The 19845-nt window shown below is 71.5% G+C and overlaps 1 protein-coding gene across 1 annotated transcript in view; it reads right to left on the bottom strand.

The window, feature by feature from the left end:
* NCOR2 (nuclear receptor corepressor 2) overlaps positions 1 to 19845 on the bottom strand; it is a 99438-nt gene that overhangs the window by 30376 nt on the left and 49217 nt on the right. Inside the window, 6 exon segments of the mRNA XM_084868456.1 lie at positions 917 to 1089; positions 2372 to 2589; positions 4188 to 4559; positions 12323 to 12385; positions 14233 to 14405; positions 15963 to 16078. Of these exon segments, the coding sequence (XP_084724582.1) occupies positions 917 to 1089; positions 2372 to 2589; positions 4188 to 4559; positions 12323 to 12385; positions 14233 to 14405; positions 15963 to 16078 (1115 nt within the window).

The following is a 19845-nucleotide window of genomic DNA, read 5'->3' as shown; positions in this document are numbered from 1 at the left end:
GGCCGCGATGGCCGCCCGCCGGGGTGGAGGCTGGGGCTCGGGGTTCCTGAGGCCGGGCCAGGACTCCCCCCATCCCCACCCCCACATCACCCCCCACCCCCGCTGGCTACTCTGTCAACACCAGCGGATCCTCGCCACTCATCACTCACACCCACTGCGCCCCTCAGCTCGGCACCACCAGGCCAGAGTGAAACCGTGTGCGCATGCGCAAGCGCGCGCGCGCGCGCGTGTGTGTGTGTGTGTGTGTGTGTGTGTGTGTGTCTGTCTCTCTGTGTGTGTATGTGTGTCTCTCTGTGTGTGTGCATGCCTGTGTGTCTGTGTATGTGTGTGTGTCTGTGTGTGCGCGCGTGTGTGTATGTGTGTGTCTGTGTCTGTGTGTGTGCATGTCTGTGTTCTCTGTGTATGTGCGTGTGTCTGTGTGCGTGTGTGTCTGTGTGTGTGTCTGTGTGTGTGTGTGTTCGTTTGTTTCTCAAACGAGAACCAGCTCCTCCAGGCCTGTCCCTGGCCGTCCGCCAGCACCCTGGCACGGGGCCTGCTCGGAGCAGAGCGTCCGGACGACGTCCTGAGATGAGTGAGTCCGACAGACAAGGCCGTCGGCTCAGAGAGGCCGAGACGCCTGTCCCAGACCACACAGCCGGGAGCCGGATGCCCAGACCAAAAGCAGGTCAGGTTCAAGCGCTCCCTCTCCCTCTCCCGCTCCTTCTCCCGCTCCCTCCCTCCCCCCGCAGGCCTGTGTGGCCGCAGATGGAACAGACAACGGAGGAAAACAAGACGAGGCCAGCCAGGGTGGAGACAAACAGAGGGAGGGAGACGGAAGTGGAGCCCCGGGGCCTGGCCGGGCAGATGGGAGAGCACGGGGTAACCTTCGGCCAGCGGGGAGGGCCACTCCGAGGAGGACGGCCACGCCAGGCATTACGTAACCGGCCGCTCCGCCCGCGGCCGCTTCCTGCTGACGCCTCTCCCCACTGCGAGGCCTGGGGCCGCGCTGACCCTCCACCGGCCGGCGGGGGCCGAGGGGGGCTGTCGGCCTGCGCTCGGGCCCGGCCCAGCCTGCGTGGCCACCTGGGCACCCACAGGGGCCGTCTTCTCCTGGGATCGGAGGGCGTGGGGGAGGGGCCGGAGGCAGAGGTCACCGAGTTCAGCAGAGAGGTCAGCAGCAGCAGCAGCAGGCCCATTTGCATACTCCAGTGACGGGGACCTCACCCCTGCACCGGGGCGGCCGAGGTCAGGGCCAAGGCCCGGGCCGAGCAGACTCCTCGGACGGCAGCGTTGGCTGGCCACACGCTCTCCCTGGCCCTCCCTCGCCCCGCATGGCCGTATCCTAAGGTGACCAGACGTCCCGATTTTTAACAGTTTGTCCTGCGTCCTGCGGCATTTAAAAAAGTCCCGATTTTTCCGACTTTTTTAAAACACCGGGGATGCGGGACAAACTGTTAAAAATGGGGACTGTCCCGCCAAAAGCAGGACGTCTGGTGACCTTACCTTCTCCCTCAGGGAGCCCCAGCCTGGTGCACCCCCGGCCAGCCCCCGCCCCGGGTCCCCGGCATGGCGGGCCCCAAGGGCATGGGACACGGCCCGGACCCCCTGTGGTCTCAGCAGCCCCCCGCCTGCTGCAGGCCTCCAGCTGCCACCTGGGGCTGGAGCAATGGCGGCCGCCTTGGGGGGCTGAGGGCCAGGCTGGCCTCTGACTCCCCTCCCGTTCACGCCTGCTCCTCAGCTGGGGCTGGGCTGCTGCCCCCACCAGTGACCCCGCGGGCACCAGCCCCTCCTGCCCAGAGCCCCGCCCTCCACCGCTCTGATAGGCTGAGGCTCTGAGTGAGTGAACGAATGAACCCCTCCATCATCCATCTTCCATCAGCTAGCCCAAGGCGCAGTCCGCCCCGGAGCTGACAGTCACAACGGCAACCACCACTGGGGAGCTGACACCCAGCCTGGGCCACACACCCACCGCCGCCGCCACCGCCACTGCTGCCGCCACCGTCACCGCCACCGTCACCGCCACCGCCGCCACCGTCACCACCACCACCGTCACCGCCACCGCCGCCACCGCCACCGTCACCACCACCGTCACCGCCACCGCCGCCACCGTCACCACCACTGTCACCGCCACCGCCGCCACCGTCACCACCACTGTCACCGCCACCGCCGCCACCGTCACCACCACTGTCACCGCCACCGCCGCCACCACCACTGTCACCGCCACCGTCGCCACCGCCACCATCACCACCACCGTCACCGCCGCCACAGTCACCGCCGCCGCCGCCACCACCGTCACCGCCGCCGCCGCCGCCAACACCACCGTCACCGTCACCGCCGCCACCACCACCACCGTCACCACCACCGCCGCCGCCAACACCACCGTCACCACCACCGCAGCCGCCGCCACCGCCACTGTCGCCACAGCCACCGCTGCCACCACCGTCACCACCACCGTCACTGCAGCCGCCGCCGCAACTGCCACCGTCACCACCGCCACCATCACCACCACCGCCACCGCCGCCACCACAGTCACCGTCACCACCGCCGCCGTCACCACCGCCACCGCCGCCGCTGCCACCGCCGCCACGCCGCCGGCTCCCTCCCCGAGCGCTGGTGACCAGCCAGGCCCCTCCAAGCACCTGCCATGCACTCACTCAAACCACCCCCACGGCCTGCACTGGGCCTGCTCCCGCCCGGTGCCCGTGGGGAAATCGAGGCGCGTGGTGAAGCCGCCGGCCAGCGGCCACTCGGCTGGGAAGGGGCGCGTCTGGGTCTAACCCGGGCCCCCTGGCCCCGGGGTCCCCGCTCCCGACGGCACCTCCAGCCGACTGCGGGAGCGAAGGCCGTGGCCCCGACACACGGACAACGCCGAGCCCGATGCTCTCCTCGGCACTCACCCCGAGTCCGGGGGACGGGCCTTCACCCCCACTTCGGAGAGGACACGGGGCCCTCCGCGGGGTGCAGCCGCTGCCCAGTTCTGGGGTCTCCCAGGGGGACCGGAGTGGGGGAGCCTGGAGGTGAGGCCTGGGGCCCGCAGGCCCGAGAGGAGGGGGGAAGCCTGGAACCAACAGGCTGGGCTGGGAGGCCCTGGACACGCGGAGGGGCGGGGGGGGTGAGGAGGGCGGTCGGAGGGAAGAGGCGGCATCGCTGTGCCTGGGGATGCTCAGAAGCCCCGAAATCGGAGCTGGTGTCTGCAGGGACCCCCCTCCTCGGACCTGCCCCCCGCCCCGCCCAGCCTCCGCCCTCCTGCTGCCTGGGCTCAGCCCCTCTGGGACCCACGGGGTTTCCGCAGGTGCCCCCCCAGCGTTCTCCTTCCCCCGGGAAAGGCATCCTGGGAAATCGGGGAAGACGCAGAGCTGCCCCACCCCGAGGCCCGAGGGGCCCGGGACCCCCTGAATAGCTGTGTCCCCCGGAACATTCGGGCGGCTGGGACGGGGCGCCCTCAACTCCTGCCCGCAATCGACCCGAGCCCGAGGGCGAGACCCCCGCCGGCCCCTCCCCGCGCAGCCTCCGGGCCCGGGCGCCCTCTCCTCTCCGGCCGCCCGCGGACAGGCTTCCCGAACCTAGACCACAACGGGCCCCAACGCAGCCTGCCCGCTGAGCGCCTGACCCTCGGGTTCGAACCCAGGCCTGGCTGGGCCTCAGTTTCCCCACAGCCGAGAAGCTGGCTGTCATCCGGCCACAGTGGGGGGAAAGGGGAGGTGAGGAGACAGATGGGAAGGGGGGAGGAGGAAGGGAGGAGGGAGGAGGAGGGAGCGAGCAGGGCCCCCGGAGCGGCCTCTTCCAGGAACAGCTGCGGAGGAAGCGGCCCTGCTCCCGGGAGAGCATTTACGCTGAGAGGCGCCCGCCCTTCTGCCCGGGGGGGGGCTCGGCTCCCCGGGGTTCGGAGCACAGAGGCCTGACCAGGCGGCCACTCCCCAACCTGCCCTCCCCTCCCCTCCCCTCCCCTCCCCTCCCCGGGGCGGCCCCGAGGCTGTGCAATCCGATGGGGTGAGAGCCTCGGCCCTGGGGTTCACCTGCCTGTGGGCCTCCACTCCACAGCCCCCCAACCCCGTGCAGGACGGCCCCCCGAACCCACTGTAGGACGGCCCCCCAACCCCTGCAGGACGGCCCCCCAACCCCTGCAGGACGGCCCCCCAACCCACTGCAGGACGGCCCCCCAACCCACTGCACAGCCCCCCAACCACGTGCAGGATGGCCCCCCAAACCCAGTGAGTCGGAGGTGGGTGCTGGGGTGGAGGTGGGGCCTGCCTGGTGGGCACATGGCCGGATGGACCCTGTGGCGCCCCAGGGGTGCCCCGGGCAGGGACGGGGAGAGGCCTGGGCCGCGGGACCCCGGGGCGGGAGGGGACCCCGGGCGGGGGGGGGGGATGGGGAGAGACCCCGGGGCCGGAGGGGACCCCGGGCCGGGGCGGGACGGGGAGGGGGCGGGCTCACCATCTTGAGCTTGTGCTGCTGCAGGATCTCGTCCAGGTTGTGGCGCTTCTTGTAGTTGAAGTAGAAGTTCTTACACTGGCTCACCGTCTTGGAGCCCACCATGCGGGCGATGGCCGACCAGTTCCGGCCGTGCTCCAGGAGGCCTGCAGGGGGCGGCGGTGAGGCTGCGGCGGGGCCACGGGGCGCACCCCCCACCCGGCCCTGGCTCCTGGCTCCCGGCTGAGACCCAGGGGGAAGGGGGACCGGGGAGAGGGAGGGCCTCGGAGAGGCCTGGGGGAGGTGGTGCCGGCCGGGTTCTGGGCTGCGGGCTGGGGTCCGGGGCGCAGACCCCGCCGGGCCCCCTCCCGCCGCCCGCCCGTGACCCGGCGCTGACCGCACTGGCAGCTGCAGACGGCCCGGGAGAGCCGAGCCGGCAGCGGAAGGGGCGTGCGAGCAGGGGTGGGGGGGACGAGGGACGATGAAGTGCAGGTGGGGGCGCGCCGGGCGGGGGCCGCTGCACCCAGGTTCCTGGGCCCCCGGGACTGCTCAAAGGCCCCGGATGCGTCCACACGGGCTGGTCCAGGGGCGGGGAGTGACGTGTCCCCACATCACAGCCCCCAGTCCCCCCGTGAGCTCACAGCCTCCTGGTGTGGGGAGGAGCCCCCAGAAACGGGCAGGCCTCACCCCAAACCCCCCACTCCCACCCCAACGCCCTGAGGGGCTCAGAATACACACAGCCCCCATACAGCGCCCTGACGTCAGGGGCAGTGCCGCCTGCCCCCCAGGCGCTGGGCACACACGGGCTGGCGCACACACACACGCACACGCACACACGCACACACGGCCACGGCTCTGTGGACGCCCGTGTCTCCGGGCAGCAGCACGCCCCGCGGGCAGGTGGGCTGGCCCCGTCCCTCGGACACGGCCTGGCAGGAGGAGGGAGGCAGGAGGCGGACTTGGGGGGCTGGGGGGCAGGGCGGGGGGGGCTGGGGGGCAGCGTGAAGGCTGAGTCACGTCACTGGGAACACACTCGCGGCCCCCGAGCCCCCAGCCACGCTCGCACCGCGAAAGAGAGGTTCTCACGGCGTCTGAGCCGCGTCCCCCAAGCCCATTACGCTGCCGGCGCGGAGGGCTCGGCCGGACCCCGCAGGGACCCGGGCGGGCGCAGCCTGTGCTCGCTCTGTGCCGGCCCGCACTCCCTCGTGCGCAGGGCGCTGCGTACGGGGCTCCGAGCTCCAAGGAGGAGAACGGGGCGGCCGGCGGCCGGAGACGCCGCTGAGCCCGTGGCCCCGGCACCACCGTCCCCAAAGCCCTCCCCGTGGGGGACCGGGGCCACGGCCAGCCCCTGTCCCGGGACGGGGCGGGCGGGGAGCCAGGCTGGGAGCATGGGCCACAGCACCGCACAGGGACGAGGGCAGGCCCGGGGGCCAGGGGCGTGGGAACGAGGGTTCTGCTCCCGCACCTCCGGCCCTGGGGGGTGCGGGGGGCGCGGACTGGACTGACAGGCGGCACCTGCTCCCCCGGAGGCTGTGCCACGTGGCTGGGCCCCGGGTTCCTCAAGGACAGGGCGGCGTGGGATCAGGTGCAGGCCGGCCCTGACCTTTCCCTGCGCGGCGGCAGCTGCCGCCTCCAGCCGGCGGGGAGGCGTTTATTTATACACCGGCCGGCGGCGCAAACACGCGGCAGAACCCTGGCCCCGGGCGGCCGGCACGGGGTCTCCGGTCAGGCCTCCGGGGGCGGGGGCGGCCCGGGCCCGGGGCTGGCGTGTCCGACCTGGAGGTGGCTGGGCACCGGCTGGGGTTGGGGAGCAGAACCCCCCCCCGCTTTCCTGAGCTCGAGGAGCGGACCAGGAGCCCAGAGGGAGCGGCCAGGACGCCCTGGGTGGTCCTGGCCGGCCAGCCGGCTGCCCCGGGGCTCAGCTTCCCTCATTGTCCCTTCTGGCTCCTGTTTTCCGAACCCCACGGAGGGTGCCGGGTACTGGGGGCAGCCCTGGGGACCCCACCGCGCCCCAGAGACACCTGCCCAAGACCCCGACGAGGCCCCCGCCACCACAGCCCAACGGGACCAAACGCCTCGGGCCCCCGGCAGCCGGGCCCCCGAGGCCCCCACCCCAGGCCCCCCTCTTCTCCAGAGCGCCCGGCCTGAGCCCGGAGGCGGGGGGGGACCCCACAGGAACAGCGCTGCCTGGTCCCCGGCCGGAGCCCCCCAGCCCCCGTCCCCCAGGGCCGGCACTCACATCCTCTCATCTGCGTCTCCCCCTCGGCCAAGTTTTCCGGAAACATAGGGCTCGGCGGCGGCGGGCGCTCGGGAGAGGAGCCGGCCGGGCTGGGAGGCGGGAGGCTGGGCGGCTGCGGTGCCGGCTCTGGCGTCTGCTGGCGGCTCAGCCCAGCCTCACAGCCTCCTCCTCCGGAGCGCCAGGAGGAGGGCGGGGGAGGAGGGGAGGGCGGAGGGAGGCGGGGAGGAGGCAGGAGGGGGAAGGAGGAGGAGGGCAGGGAGGAGGGGAGCAGGAGGGGGGAGGGGGAAGAGGGAGGGGGAGGAGAGGGAGGGGGGAGGGGGAGGGGGGGAGGGGAGGGGGGAGGCAGGTCCCGGAGGCCTCCTGGCCCCGGCTCAGCACCCCGCCCGTGCCGTGGGCGCCCTCCCCGCAGGCCGCGAGGTGCCCTTCGCAGCCAGGGCAGCAGGAGAAGTTGTCAGTTCAGTGTGCGCCCGCTGGCCGGGGCCCAGTGTCCACCAAGGTGCCCGCCGCGGGCGCTGGCCTGGAGCCCCCGGGACCCGAGGCCCCCACCCCCGAGCCCAGTGCACAGGCGGGGCCCCGCGACCGCGCCGCCGGGGGCTGAATGTGACCTCCAGACGGCGCGGCGGGCGGCGGGAGCAGGCGGGAGCGCGGGCAGCAGCCCAGGTTCGGGGGGCGGGCCGCCTGGCACGGCTCCCCCTCCCTCTCCCCGCCGTGCGGCGGCGGCGCGTCAGCAGCGGGAAGAACAGATGAGGCTCAGAAAAACAGCTCCCGCCCCGCAGCGGGCGGGAGCAAACAGCCTCTTCCGCCGGCACCGGCACCGGCACCGGCACCGAGCCCCAGCCACCTGCGCCCCCGCCCCCGCCTCCCCCTGCACAGCCAGGCCCCTCTGCGGGACGCGGGGGCAGAGAGGCCCAGAGGCAGACACCACAGTGCGAGACCCCCAGCTACATTGGGGGGGTTGGGGTCCCCCAAGGGCTCCCGGCCTGGGTCCCGGCTCCGGAGACCCCGCAGGCCGGCGGCTCGGTCTGGACACCGGCCCGGCCGGCGGCTCCCTCCGGTTGAAAGTTAACCGGCTGGACTTTGGAGCGGGATCCAGGTCATGACCGAGTTCTCCGGCTCCGGGTCAGGGGCCCCGCGTCCCCGGAGCCCTCCGCCCGCCAGCCTCCCGCCCTGCCCCGGGCACCCCGGGCCGCGGCCCTGCTCCTGGCCCGGCCCCAGCCCGCTCTCGCCCTCGCCCAGCCGGGCACCGCGCCAGGGCACCGGGGCGGGCGCGGGTCCCGCCGGCCGGGGATCCAGGACTCCCTCCCCCGCGGCGAGCTCCGAGCGCCCGCGGATGCCGATCCGATGGAGTCACGCCCGGCCTCACGGCTCCCGATGGCGGTGACAGCCGGAGCTCCAGGGCCCTGGCATCGAACCCACAGCCCCGCGCAGAGCCGGCCCCGCCCACCCGCCCGGTCACTCCCTCAGCCACGGGGGCCGTGCTGGCCGGGACGTGCCCCAGGACCTCTGCACTCCGTTCTCGGCCCCAGACCGGCCTCCGTGCTCCCTCTCAGCTCGGGGCTCACGGGACGCCTCCTCCGAGAAGCCTTCCTGGACTGCGCTGTCACCGCTGCCCTCCCAGCCCCTCCGCACGGTCTCGGGGTCTGGTCACCCCCCGAGCAGCTAACGCTCCCCGGAATGAGCCCTGTCTGCACCCACGGCTGCTGGGCAAACGCACGCAGCCTCAAACCCCCCGGCGTCTGGGTCTGAAGGACCCCTGGGCGCCCCAGGGATCCGGCGACCTCTCTGGGCGCCGGAGAGCAGCCGCCGGGAGAGGAGGGCCGGAGGCCGGTCCCCCAGGCTGGCCCGGACGGTGCAGGAGGCAGGAGGCACACCCACCCACGTGGGCGCCCAGCCCCCCGGCCCCGCCGGCTCCGCACCCTGACCCCACTTCTACTTTCTAAGGAAGGGGTTTCGCTCCCAGGACTCGGGGGCGGGAACTAGGAAGTGAAATTGGCCGAGACGGGAAGTGGGGCCGGCCGGAGTCTGAGTCACGAGCGGACGGGCTGGGAGGAGTGAAGGAGCAGGAGGTGGCCTCGGGGTGCGGCGAGGGGACGTGGTGGCCCGTGGGGGGCTGCGGCCGGCGGACCCCGCTCTGCCCGCCCCGCGGAGGGAGCAGAGCACGCGCCCCGGGGCCTGTGCCGGCTCTGCCCGCTGGGCGCCCCCTCTGACGGCCCCGCCACAGGGACCGACCGGGAACCCCGCCCCCACCCAGGCTCAGAGGATGGGCCGGGCGCCTCCCCAGCACCCGTGGGCCCTGTGCCGCCCCCTCTGCACCCTGGGAATGCCACAGCGCGTATCTCAGCCCCCGGCCCACGGAGCACCCCGCACGCCGATCCCGCCACGCAGGCCCCGCTCACTGAGCAGCCTGGGCCTGTTTCTCATCAGCAAAGCAGGGGCTGTGTGGGCCTGCGTGGCTGCCTCTGGGCACGTGTGTGCATGCGTGTGTGCGTGTGCAGGTGCCTGTTCACACACGTGGAGCACCCGCCTCCAGGGTCCCATGGGAGAGTAGGGAGTTCACCCGGACACAGCTTTTCCGTTGGTTTTCAGAGAGAGCAGCTGGGGCAGAGGAGGAGGGGCAGGAGGGGGAGGGAGAGAGAGAGACACACATCCACTGGGGCCAGGGGTCAAACCTGCAACCCAGGGAACGTGCCCTTGACCGGGAATCGAACCCGGGACCCTCGGGTCCTCGGGGCTGACGCTGTAACCATTGAGAAGCATGGCCCAGGGCAAGGTCAGAGAGTTTGTGCAAAGGGCCCCATCGCCTGTCTCCGCCCAAAAGGGGCTACAGTCCCTGGGGCACCACACGTCTGAGGACCCTAAGGCCACCCCGACACCTCACCTGTCCACGTGAGCCCTGGGGGGGTCCCTGCTGTGGGGACCGCTCTGTGGCCGGGGCTCCCCCGCCGCTGCCCCGGGGCTGACTCTTCACGTGAAAACCAGCGAGCCAGCCGGCGCGCCCGGCCAGGGCCCCAGGCCCAAAGCACCCAGGGTCCCCCTGGCCCCCACGGGGTCCTGGCCGGGTGGCCCGCTCCGGCCGGCCCCACGGGGTGTGTCTGGGGCCGGGCCGCCCGGAGCGGGGCAGCACGGATTCCTGGGCTGAGACGGCGGGACCCAGGGGCGCCCAAGCCCTCCGACCGGCCCCGCTCTCCGGAGAGGCTGGGCCAGGGCCCTGCGCCAGGCCAGGCCGCCCGTTCCCAGAGGCCGAGGGCCTGCCCTCCTGCCCCGGTGGCGTGAGGCCCGAGGGCAGGCCGCCAGCTCCCTGGGGCCGCCCGGTGGTTCCCGGGCGCGCAGCTCCTGCACATGCTCGGCGCCCTGGGTGAGCGCCTGGGGCTGGCAGGCCAGGGCCTCCCCAGCCTCCCCGCCCCCCCTGGGTCCCCACGGCCTCCGCTCAGCCGCCCTGGGCAGCCACAGGGGGGAGCCCCGTCCCCCTCGCTGCCTCCGTCCAGCGGCCCGGCCCCAGCCCCACGGCTCCCCGGCTCCGGCCGCACACCGCCCCCTCCCTCTCCCCGCCGGCGTGCCTGGCCTCAGCTCCGCCCGGAGCAGCTGTGCGGCCAAGCCGCTCGCTCAGCCTCTCTGGGCCTCCGAACAGAACGGCAGCTGACGGGAGGCTGATGGGGACCGAGCGACGGAGCACAGCCAACTGCGAGCCGCCCCCGGGGAGCGCTCCTTCGAGCTGTGGGTGCCCTCCCTCGGGCCCCCCAGCCCCCGGAGGTCCTGAGGGAGCTCGGCCAGCTCACACCCAGATGCTGGGCTCCCGGCCTCCGGAGCCGAGAGCCAGTGCTGGTCCGTGGTCCTGGCCCCGCGGTCGGCAGACGCACCGCCCACAGAGCCAAACGCCAACAGCACCACGATGGGCATGTCTTCGGAGAGCCACGTTTTTTAAACATAAGCCTCTCCGAACGCCACTTCTTCAACACAGACTTGCGCCCAGGCCGTGTTTTGTGGAAGAGCCACACTCCAGGGGCCAAAGAGCCACATGTGGCTCGAGAGCCGCGGTCTGGCGGCCACGGCCCCAACCCGCCCGCGTCTGTGCTCCGTCACGGCGGCCCCGGTACACAGAGGGCAGCGCGCCCACTGCACAGATGGCAAGACTGAGGTCAGAGACCTGGAAGGGGCTGAGGCTGAGGTCTGGGGACGCCCCGGCTGGTGGGCGGCGTCTATAGGGGCTCCGGCCAGGCTCGGGGTCCCCCGGCCCCGGGGACATGGGCTGCTCACCCCCCTGGGCCCTCGGGGGACGGACCAGGGCTGGCTGGGCTCGGGGCGGCCCTGCTCTGTGGGGGAGGGGGAGGGGGAGGGGCTGTCGTGAGTGACGGGAGGGAGGGCGGGGGTCCCGTCCGCCTGGGGCACGGCCGGCTGCGGGGGGCGGGGGGCTTGTCCGGGCCTGAGGGCGGGCGGGGGCTCCCTGCCCCGTGGAGGCGGCGCTGGGGCGGCCGGCACCTGCCCCCGCACCCTCCCCCGCGCCCGGAGCACCGGGGGAGCGGCCGGCGCTGTCATTGAGGCGGCCGCCGCCGGCTGCATTAGCACAAATGTCACGGCGGGCCTGGCGGGGACGCCTGGCGGAGGGGGGGGGGGGGAGCCTCGGCTCCGTGGGCAGAGCCAGATGAGCTCACCGCCGCCCGGGGCCCAACCTTGAGCCTCCGCGTGAGTCACCGCCGTCCTCCGGCCGCTCTGTCCTTCCCCGCGGAGCGAGGGCGGCCGCCAGCTCAGCCCTCCGGCGGCGGGGAGGGGAGCAGCCGGGCGGCGGAGGACAGAGGCGGCGGAGGGAGAGGTGGGAGCACGAGAGGGGGGAGGGGGGGCGGGGTGACTGCCCCCCGGGGTGGGTCCCCGGAGCCACCACCGCCCACAGCGAGACCCCAGGGAGGCCTGTGGGAATAGAACCCCTCGCAGACGGCCCACAGGCCCCAGCAGCCTGACCACAGCCCCCCCCCCCCGGGCAGAGACCACCCAGGCGGCAGGCCCGGCCCCAGGGGCTCCGAGCGGCCCCCTCGCAGGAGGACGGGCGGCCGTGGAAGGAGCAGGGTCCGCACGCCGCCCACGGGGAGCCGGCAGGAAGGGCGATCGTGCGGTTCCACGCAGGCGCGGCCGCGAGCGAGCGGGTCCAGGGGGCGGAGGGGGCAGAGCCGGCGGGCGGGGCGGCTGCTAACGGGGCGCCCGCTGCCGGTGGGACCAAGGAGACAGCACGCGTGGGCGGTGAACACGGACACGCCGTCCGTTCCGTGTGTGCTTTGCCCCCGTGAGAGGGGAGAGCAGACATCACGCAATTCCCATGAAGCCCCGAGGGCGCTCCACGGCGAGCGAGACCCACGGAGGCCACCGGAGGGCGCAGAGGCCGGAGGGAAAGGCGGCATGGCCCCCGGGGGTGACGGCGCTCCGGGGCCCCGCCAGCCAGCCAGCGCGCTCCCCACTGCCCCCACCGGCCCCAGGGGCCTCGCCGCTCGGAGGGCGGAGCCTGGGGGAGGCGGCGGGCGCTTCTGGGTGACGCTGGCATTCCCATTGTGCAGATGGGGAGACTGAGGCCGGGAGGCGGCCTCCCCCGAGGGGGGCGCTGCAGGGAGACGCCCCGGAGAGTGGCTCCAGCAGAGCCCGGCCCCCCTCCGCCCGCCCCGCAGCCCCAGCGCGTCCCGACACTGACCGTCAGGCCGCCGCCCTCACCTTTCTTGGCCGTCTCCATCTCCTCCTCGGTCCAGCGGGAGCTCTCGTTCATCTCCATGGAGGCTGCGGAGGACACGCCAGGTCGTCACGGGCACCGGGCACGGCGCCGAGCGGCTCTCGCACCCGGCCCGCCTCCGGGCAGCCCCCCGGGGAGCGGCTCTCGCACCCGGCCCGCCTCCGAGCACCTGCCGGGGAGCGGCTCTCGCACCCGGGCCTGCCTCAGCGCAGACCCCCGGGGAGCGGCTCTCGCACCCGGCCCGCCTCAGCGCAGACCCCCGGGGAGCGGCTCTCGCACCCGGGCCGCCTCCGCGCAGATCCCCGGGGAGCGGCTCTCGCACCCGGCCCGCCTCCGCGCAGACCCCCGGGGAGCGGCTCTCGCACCCGGGCCTGCCTCAGCGCAGACCCCCGGGGAGCGGCTCTCGCACCCGGCCCGCCTCCGGGCAGACCCCTGGGGAGCGGCTCTCGCACCCGGGCCTGCCTCAGCGCAGACCCCCGGGGAGCGGCTCTCGCACCCGGCCCGCCTCCGGGCAGCCCCCCGGGGAGCGAGCTAGGCCATCGCCCGTTTCACAGGCGGGAACGTCTGAGCCCGGTGGGCGAGCTGGCACAGCCCCTGCACTGTCCACCCCGCGGCCTGGCCCCCATCGGCCCGGGTTCCAGGGGCGTGTGCCGCCCAGACCTGAAGGCGGGGTTCGAATCCCAGCAAACCCGGTGACTCTCAGGAGCAGCCCCCCTGGGACACGGTACCCCTGCCTCCCTGGGAGCAGACCGGGGCGCGGAGGAGGGGACCCTGGTGACAGATAGACCATCACCTCCACCCCCCCCTCCCCGGGAGGCATCCGGGGGGCGGGGACCTCAGTCCCAGGGCTCAGGGCCGGGGTCCCCACAGAGGCAGGAGGGTGGGCCCCCATAGAGCCGAGGAAGTACAGACGACAGATGCGCAGGGGCTGCCCCCTGGTGGCTGAACTTGGGAACTGCTACTCAAGCCTTTGGCCAGAGCAGCGACAGGAGGAGGAATCCAGGTGCCTATGGGGTCAGGGGAGGTTGGGGGCGGTGAGTGTGAGGGCCCCTCTAAAAAGGGGTGGTGGCCAAGACCGGAGTGGCTCAGTGGATAGAGCGTTGGTCTGCGGAATGAAAGGTCCCGGGTTCGATCCCGGTCAAGGGCATGGACCTTGGTTGCGGGCACATCCCCAGTGGGGAGTGTGCAGGAGGCAGCTGGTCGATGCTCCTCTCTCGTCGATGTGTCTAGCTCTCTCTCCCTCTCCCTTCCTCTCGGTAGGAAAACACAATAAGTAGGTAAACACACAGACATTAAAAAGGGGTGGCGGCTGCTCCGCTCCAGCGGCTGCTCTGGGCAGAATGCAGGCCGCGTGCAGCCAGCCCCGCTGTGACAGACACCCCCAGGCCGGTCTGGAGCTCACGGGAGCGCTCTCGGCTCTGGGACGGTCAGGGCGGGCGGCCACGGGGCCCAGAGACGGGGACAGGCCCAGAGGCCCCGCCGGGGCGCCGGCCCGCGGTGCACAGGGCGGTGCGGGCCCCGCGGTGCACAGGCCGGTGCAGGCCCCGCGGTGCACGGGCCGGGGCGGACCCCGCGGTGCACGGGCCGGCGCGGGCCCCGCGGTGCACAGGCCGGCGCGGGCCCCGCGGTGCACAGGGCGGTGCACAGGGCGGTGCACAGGGCGGTGCACAGGGCGGTGCGGGCCTCGCGGTGCACGGGCCGGCGCAGGCCCCGCGGTGCACGGGCCGGGGCGGACCCCGCGGTGCACGGGCCGGGGCGGACCCCGCGGTGCACGGGCCGGGGCGGACCCCGCGGTGCACGGGCCGGGGCGGACCCCGCGGTGCACGGGCCGGGGCGGACCCCGCGGTGCACGGGCCGGTGCGGACCCCCCAGGAGCGCGGGCGGGCGGGCTCACCCAGCTCGGCGCTCTGCTGCGGTGTGACGGCCTCCTCGCTGTTGGCCTCGCTGGCCATGGAGCGGGTGATGCGGCCCTTGCGCCGGCCCTGGCTGTTGGCCGTCTTGCGGCCTTTGGAGGCCACGGCCTCCTTCTCATCGTTGTCCTCCCCGGAGGTGTCGTCCGTCTTCTCCCTGCGGTCAGAGGGCACGGGGGAGGGTCAGAGGGCACAGGGGGAGGGTCAGAGGGCACAGGGGGAGGGTGTCTCCTGGCACCGGGCGGCCATGGCAACGGGACCTGCGGGCGGGCGGGCAGCTGTCGGCAGAGCCACATTCTTTATCTGAAGGGCGGTGGGAGCCCTGGCCGGTGTTGCTCAGTGGATAGAGCGTCGGCCTGCGGACTGAGGGGTCCGGGGTTCGATTCTGGTCAAGGGCACGTACCTTGGTTTCGGGAACATCCCCAGTGGGGGGCGTGCAGGAGGCAGCTGATGGATGTTTCTCTCTCATCGATGTTTCTAACTCTCTCTCCCTCTCCCTTCCTCTCTGTAAAAGATCAATGAAATGTTTTTTTAGTAAAACAGGGCGGCCTTCCATTCCCTCGCGGGAGCCGGCCGTGTGCCCCGGGGGCCGTGTCCCACCCGGAGGGCGGCCCCGCCCGGGCACAGCCACACCACGGCCGGAGGAGGCGCCCTGCGCCCAGAGCCAGCTCCCGGCCGTGCGCAGCGAGCGGGGGTGTGGGGCGCGTGGGACCTCAACGCCTGTCGCCTCAGGCGGTTCCTCTGGGCCCTCAGGTCCCCCCTCCGCTCCCGCCCCCTCAGGAAGGCCCTCCCGGGAGGCCTGGGAGACAGACCGGCCAGGGTTCGCTGACCCACAGCCCGAGCCCACCCCGGCCCTGGTGCCAGGCCGTGCCGCCTCCTCTCCCCCCCTCTCCCCGTGGACCCCCCGCCGGCCTGCACACCGGCCCCCCTCCCCGTGGACCCTCTCCGGCCTGCACACCAGCCCCTCCCCCCCCAGACCCCCCACCGGCCTGCACACCGGCCCCTCCCCCCCCCAGACCCCCCTCCGGCCTGCACACCGGCCCCTCCCCCCCCACACAGACCCCCCTCCGGCCTGCACACCGGCCCCTCCCGCCTGTGTGGTCCGAGCCTCCGGAGAGATGCCCGCCAGGAGAGGAGGGGGAGGGCAGGGTTCCACAGTCACTGCCTGATGTGTTCGCTCAGAGAGGAGAGCAAATGAGCTATCAGCCTGCAGCTCTCCGGGGAGTTGGAGAGAGAAAGGGCAGGCAGAGGGGAGAGGCGGAGGGAGAGAGCAGACGGAGACGCAGCAAGAGGAGCAGGAGGAGGAGGAGGAGGAGGAGAAGGAAGAGCAGGAGCAGGAGCAGGAGGAGCAGAGGAGAGAAGCAGGAGGAGAAGCAGGAGGAGAAGATGGAGGAGGAGGAGATGGAGGAGGAGATGGAGGAGGAGGAGGAGGAGATGGAGGAGGAGATGGAGGAGATGGAGGAGATGGAGGAGGAGGAGGAGGAGGAGATGGAGGAGGAGGAGACGGAGGAGGAAGAGATGGAGGAGGAGATGGAGGAGGAGGAGGAGATGGAGAAGGAGATGGAGGAGGAGGAGGAGGAGATGAAGGGGGCAGAAAACGCCTCCCTCGTGGCAGGCCTGGGTAGACACCAAACCACAGGCCCCCACGCCCTGCCCGGGGTCACCGCCCGGGGTCCCCTAGGCCCAGACCTGGGCCCACCCGGCGCGGCCTTACTTGGTCAGCTCTTCCTTGTCGTTGTCCACGTCCGGCCGCTCCTCCTCCTTCTCCGCCTCCTTCTCCTTCTCCTCCTTCTCCTCCTGGCTGCCCCGCGGCATCTGCTGCTGCTGCTGCTGGGGGGGGGGGGGGCAGAAGAGGGGGGTGGTGAGGCGGGTGAGTGCACCTGGGGGGGCGTCGTGAAGTCCGCTGGGAGCCCTGGCTGGTGTGGCTCAGAGGGCCTCCCGCCCTGACGCCCCCCAACCCCCAGCCTCCCCCGGCCTCTCTGCCCCCCAGCCTCCCAGCACCTCCACGCCCAGCCCCTCTGCCCCCCCAGCCTCTCAGCCTCAGCCTCCCGCCCCCAGCCCCTCTGCCCCCCCAGCCTCTCAGCCTCAGCCTCCCGCCCCCAGCCCCTCTGCCCCCCCAGCCTCTCAGCCTCAGCCTCCCGCCCCCAGCCCCTCTGCCCCCCCCAGCCTCTCAGCCTCAGCCTCCCACCCCCAGCCCTTCTGCCCCCAGCCTCTCAGCCTCAGCCTCCCGCCCCCAGCCCTGCCTGGAACCCTCCTCGGGAAGCCTGGGGTCTGCTCCCTGAGAGCCGCCCCCTCCCCGCGCCTCCGGCTCCGCAGAAACGTGCCCGGCGCCCTGGCTCAGCCCCTCCAGGCGGCTCAGCTCGGCCCTCCTGGGGGTCACCGGAGCGGTGACTGGCAAAGGCCGACCACCGGACTCCACGCAGCCCCCAGGGTGCCCGGACGGAGGCTGACAGACCCCTCCCGGCCTCGTGCGGGCTCACGGGGTCCCCTCCCCTCCCTGTGAGGCGCCCCCCAACCCCGTCCTCCGTGCGGGCTCACAGGCGCCCCCTCCCCTCCCTGTGAGGTGCCCCCCCCCCGTCCTCCGTGCGGGCTCACGGGGTCCCCCTCCCCTCCCTGTGAGGCGCCCCCCACCCCCGTCCTCCGTGCGGGCTCGTGGGGTCCCCTCCCCTCCCTGTGAGGCGGCCCTCCACCCCCCATCACGGCCCAGGAGGCGGCGGTCGGTCTTCGCGAACACAGCAGCCTGCGGGCCTGGTCCCGGCCCACCGCGGCCTCCCGAGCGCGGCCCCCGGGGCCGTCTGGGCCCCCCTCCCGCAGGCGAGCTCCCGCTCAGCACACACGGGCGGGAGCGGGAACATCTGCTCGCTCAGCCCGGGCCAGCCCCCCGCCGAGCGGAAGCGGCCTCATGCAGCTGGCCGGGGTGTGTGTGTGTGTGTGTGTGTGTGTGTGTGTGTGTGTGGAGGGGGGGCTGGACACCAGCGCCAGCCGGCTGCACGCGCTGCCCCCTCCCCCGGGGCCACCGTCCCCACCGCACGCGGGCCGCCGAGGGTGCCGGCCGCGGAGCAAGGTCACCCGTCCTCAGCGGGGGCTGCAGAGGAGGCTGGGGGGGGGGGGGGGGGCGGGGGGGGATGAAGGAGAGAGAGAGGCCAGGGAGGAGGGAGGGGTGTGTGCATGTGCATGTGTGCGCATGCGTCTGTGAATGTACACGTGTCTGTGCCTCTGTGTATGTGCGTGTGTGTTCTCTGTGTGTACATGTGTGTACGTGTGTGCACATGTGTCTGTGTGTATACGTGCAGTGAGTGAGCATTTGAGACAGAGAGAGATGGGAACGGGGAAACAGGAAACAGGAAAAGAGATCCCCCCAGGAGCCAGCGGAGACCTGGGGTGAGGCCTGTGGTCCCCGAGGGGCAGCGGGCCGGGCGCCCGGGGCGAGGTTCCCTGACCGGCACCCCCTCCGCTCCACCCACAAAAGCGACCACAGGCCACAGGCCACAGGCCACGAGCCCCTCCCCTCCACGTCCGACCGACAAGCCAGCCACAGCTCACCCCGGGGACACGCCCCCTCCGCCGCCCGGCGCCCCCATGGCGGCCACGCCGGGCGGTCCTACCGGCTGGGGGACAGGCCCTGCTGCCGGGCCGGCCGCCTCTGCCCGCCCGGCTCCCCGGCGGCTCCAGAGCCAGGCTGCTCCGGCCACGGCGTCGTGGGCTGGGGCCTCGCCACGGCCGAGATGGCTCGCCCCTCGCCCTCGACGGTGAATCACGGCTGTAAACCGCCAGCCGCCACCCAGGCTCCGGCCGGCCCGGCCTCAGCCGCTGACTCAGCCGGGGATGCTCAGGCCTCGGCCCAGACGGGGGACCGGGCACCGGGCTGAATCTCGGGGGGCAGGGGCGGAGAGGGGCGCGGCCCAAGGGGCCCCCAGGACGGCCAGGGGGGATCCTCTGCGAACAGATCCGTCCCCTTCCCTCCCCCCACCCACGCGGCCGCCGCCGAGACCCGCTCTGCATGGGCCAGTGACCCGTCCCTGTACCCACAGGGACTGGATTCCTTTTCAACGGTTCCATTTTGTTAACTTAACGCTTCCTTTTTATGCTCTTATTTTTTAAAAAAATATGTTTTATTGATTTTAGAGAGGAATAGAGAGGGAGAGAGGGATAGAGGGATAGAAACATCAACGATGAGAATCATGGATCAGCGGCCTCCTGCACGCCCCACACTGGGGTTCGAGCTTGCAACCTGGGCCTGACCGGGAATCAAACCCGGGACCCTTCCGTCCGCAGGCCGACGCTCTGTCCACGGAGCCAAAATGGCCAGGGCTTGGGTGGTTATTTTTTTTACACCAACTCCTGTTCCTTTAACTCGGAGGTCGGCAGACCCCTCCTGTGAGGAACCGGCTGGTCCGTTTTCCAGGCTTTGCAGATGGCTGTTGCCATGGCGATATGCAAATGAGGGGCGTGGCCACATGCCAATAAGACTTGATTCACAGAAGCAGGTGGCAGGCCAGAGTGTGCCAGGCGCTGCTCTAACCCCGCCCCCCACTCTTAGCAACGGAGTCTGAAAAGTCACAGGATGCAGGACTGGCTAATCCTTCTTCCAAATACGCAATAAAATAAACATGCAGTCCTGACCCTTGTGGCTCAGTGGATAGAGCAACAGCCTGCAGACTCAAGGGTCCCAGGTTTGATTCTGGTCAAGGGCATGTACCTTGGTTGCAGGCACATCCCCAGTAGGGGGTGTACAGGAGGCAGCTGATTAATATTTCCCTCTCATCCATGTTTCTAACTCTCTGTCCCTCTCCCTTCCTCTCAGTGGAAACTATATAATACGAAATATATTTTTAAAACAAAATAAGCATGCAAACGGTTACCATGTTTCTAAAATGGTAAGTTTGCCCTACCTGGTTTGGCTCAGTGGATAGAGCGTCGGCCTGCGGACTGAAGGGTCCCAGGTTCGATTCCAGCCAAGGGCATATGCCTAGGTTGCAGGCTGGATCCCCAGTAGGGGGCAGACAGGAGGCAGACAATCAATGATTCTCTCTTGTCATTGCTGTTTCTCTCTCTCTCTCTCTCTCTCTCTCTCTCTCTCTCTCTCTCTCTCCCCCCCTTCCTTCCTCTCTAAAATCAATAAAATTAAATTTAAAAAATAAAATAAAATGAAATGGTGAGGTTGTGGGCCAGCCCACATCGGCCTGGGAGCCGGGCTCTCGCGATCAGAATGTAGCCTTTTGTTTGTTTGTTTGTTAAGCCTCACCCAAAGATGTGTTCCCACTGATTTCCAGGGAGAGCGGAAGGGAGGAGGAGAGACAGAGAGAAACACCGATGTGCAAGAGACACATCCATGGGCTGCCTCTATCTAGCGTAGCTCCGGCCAGGGCCACGGATCCAGCCTGCCACGGAGGTGCATGCCCTTGCCCAGCATCGAACCCTCCGGTCTGCGGGCCGATGCGCTATCCACTGAGCCGCACCGAACCGGCCAGGGCAGAGAACGGAGCCTGGGAACCGCCGCGACCCCGGGTCACGTCACGCTGAGTTCCGGAATTTTCCAGGCCGAGGACCCAAAGGCCAGGTCTCCCAGCTCCCGTTCCTCGCCCCGGAGAGGGCGT

The sequence above is a fragment of the Pipistrellus hanaki genome (assembly GCF_964339955.1).
Source record: "Pipistrellus hanaki genome assembly, chromosome: 19".
In the NCBI taxonomy this organism is placed as follows: Eukaryota; Metazoa; Chordata; class Mammalia; order Chiroptera; family Vespertilionidae; genus Pipistrellus; species Pipistrellus hanaki.
Note: the sequence above shows the minus strand (reverse complement) of the source record. Positions and strands in the feature narration are given on the sequence as shown.